Source organism: Belonocnema kinseyi, chromosome 6 (genome assembly GCF_010883055.1).
Source record: "Belonocnema kinseyi isolate 2016_QV_RU_SX_M_011 chromosome 6, B_treatae_v1, whole genome shotgun sequence".
NCBI classification, from domain to species: Eukaryota; Metazoa; Arthropoda; class Insecta; order Hymenoptera; family Cynipidae; genus Belonocnema; species Belonocnema kinseyi.
The window spans coordinates 49,960,416-49,962,519 of NC_046662.1; the positions used below are offsets into that span (position 1 = coordinate 49,960,416).

Here is a 2,104-nt window from a genome sequence, read left to right on the forward strand (position 1 = left end):
GTAATTTTACAAACGATTCGATTCAGTTTAAAAGATATTTCTTAATTATAAGAGTTTTAAAGGGATTAGAAATATTCCAAAACTTTTAAAAAGAATTCGAAAATTTATAAAATTGTTTGTATTTTATTTCAAACATCCACAAGTTTGAACTACATTTTAATCTAAACTAAGGTTTTTTCAAAATATGACAATATTCTATAAAACAAAAAAACCTTTAGTAGGTACTTTTTATATATGTTTTCGATATGTCTGCAATTTTTTTTTTAATTTTGAATTTCGAGTCAAATCGAAAAACTGTACGCGCACATAGTTCGCCATTGCAGATTCTATTTTACCAAAAAATGAAGTATTACGAAATTTTCCATAACGCTGGACCTAAATGACCTCGAAATCCGGCTAGTCTTGCGGAAAATTTTGTAACAGTAATCCTTGTCCTTGAACCTCTCTATTATATTGCAAAAATTTATTATATTTTCTAGATCATGCCATCTCTTTCAAGAAGTTTCTGAGAAATTCTCAAATATTCTAGAAAACTCCAGAAATGTTGTTGTCTATCGATGTTCCAAAGATTCCTTTTGCACAACAACCATCTCTTTCGTTATTATAATCACATCCTAAGTAGTACCATGTATTGTTTTAGGAATGATAAAAAGAGCACTTCATAATCAAAAAAGAATTTGTTCTCGAAAACATTTGTTTTTAAATTGCTTTTTATACGGTAACGTTTATAGTACTTGAAATTATTTTTTGCTTAATAATAAATGCATCCAAAAACCCTTTCCAGTTTTGGAGCAAACTCAATTTAAAAAATAAATTATTCAACACATTTTATTATTTTCTCTTCCGATAATTTTATCACAAATCGGAAGCATTGACTTTTAACCACTGAAATAATTCGTATTTTTTGTTTTGGGTGAACAGTAACAGATGCCGGAAGACAAAATTAAAATCCAATTTCATATATTGAAATATGCAAAAAAAATAATAAAAGATAGATTATATCATGACCTTAATTATTAAACCTAACTTATTAGATCTCACAGGCCTCTAAATACAAAAATTGCGTTTTAAGGCACAATAAAATTGACTTGCTTGAGTTTATAGACTAACCAACGTAAAAATCCTTGGCCCCCACCCAGTGGACAACTTGACGATATTCTACGGTAGTGATTGTTGCGAAGCACCGGGAATAAGTTAACGGGGGTTAAATTTCGACGATATAAGGTCATGTGAAATACATCTTTAATTTATTCAATGTTTAATATGGTATCCCTAAGAACTTTTACTATCTTCATCCTAGTGTGCATCATTGCACTTTCTCAGATAGCCGTTTCTGACTCTCTTCCTCGAAGTTACGAGATACTTCCACCCGAATATGGTGTCATACCGGTGCTGCCTCCGCCGGCAAACGAAAAAGGTTGCGATGTTCATTGCACGTGTAAGTAACAATTTTCCTAATCTTTTATTTTTAAATATAATCTTAGTGAATCCGAGGGATATTACTTATCCAGATTTAGATAAGAACGTTGCCAACGATTGACAACTGCAATTACCCGACAAAGGATCATTTTTGTCCACCTCGTGATAAAAATTATCTTCCATCGGATAATTGTAGTTTTCATTTGATTGTAGCGTTTGCAATTATTTTCAGATGAATAATATTTCTCGCCTATACTGTGATAACATTTCAGATACACACGATGTAGGTATAAGTTATTTTACACTCGAAACTTCTTGATATTCGTTATATTGCAGACGTTTCTAAGTGTTCCCAAATATTCCAAAATATTTCGACGTATTCCGATGTATTCCAGAATATTTCAAAATATTCTCACACTCTATAAGGTATTTTTTTGGTATTCCGACAAAACAAACACGATTTTACGACTCCGCGATTGAATCCGCATCATCAATCATCATGCATCATTTAAATTTACTGCTTCTCGGATAGAAATGTCATGATGCAAGTCTAAAATTAGAAATTTTGATATTTCTGACAAGTTTTTAAATGTAAAACTTACTTATTTCATCTTTGAATCTTATCAGAGGTTTTCAAGTTTTCCAAATCCGTAAAGAAATTTAAAAAAGCGTCAGAACTAACAAA

The 2,104-nt window shown here is 30.8% G+C and overlaps 1 protein-coding gene across 4 annotated transcripts in view; it reads left to right on the forward strand.

Moving 5' to 3' along the window:
• Positions 1-512: 512 nt before the first annotated feature.
• The window catches only part of LOC117175707 (U4/U6 small nuclear ribonucleoprotein Prp4), an 82,691-nt gene continuing 81,099 nt past the window's right edge, over positions 513-2,104 (forward strand). The window contains exon 1 of one of the 4 annotated variants that reach the window (XM_033365470.1): positions 513-1,438. In XM_033365470.1, coding sequence (XP_033221361.1) covers positions 1,255-1,438 — 184 coding nt within the window. In that variant the 5' untranslated portion in view covers positions 513-1,254. The remainder of the gene's footprint in view (positions 1,439-2,104) is intronic. The other 3 variants (XR_004467489.1, XR_004467487.1, XR_004467488.1) reach the window with 3 other exon arrangements.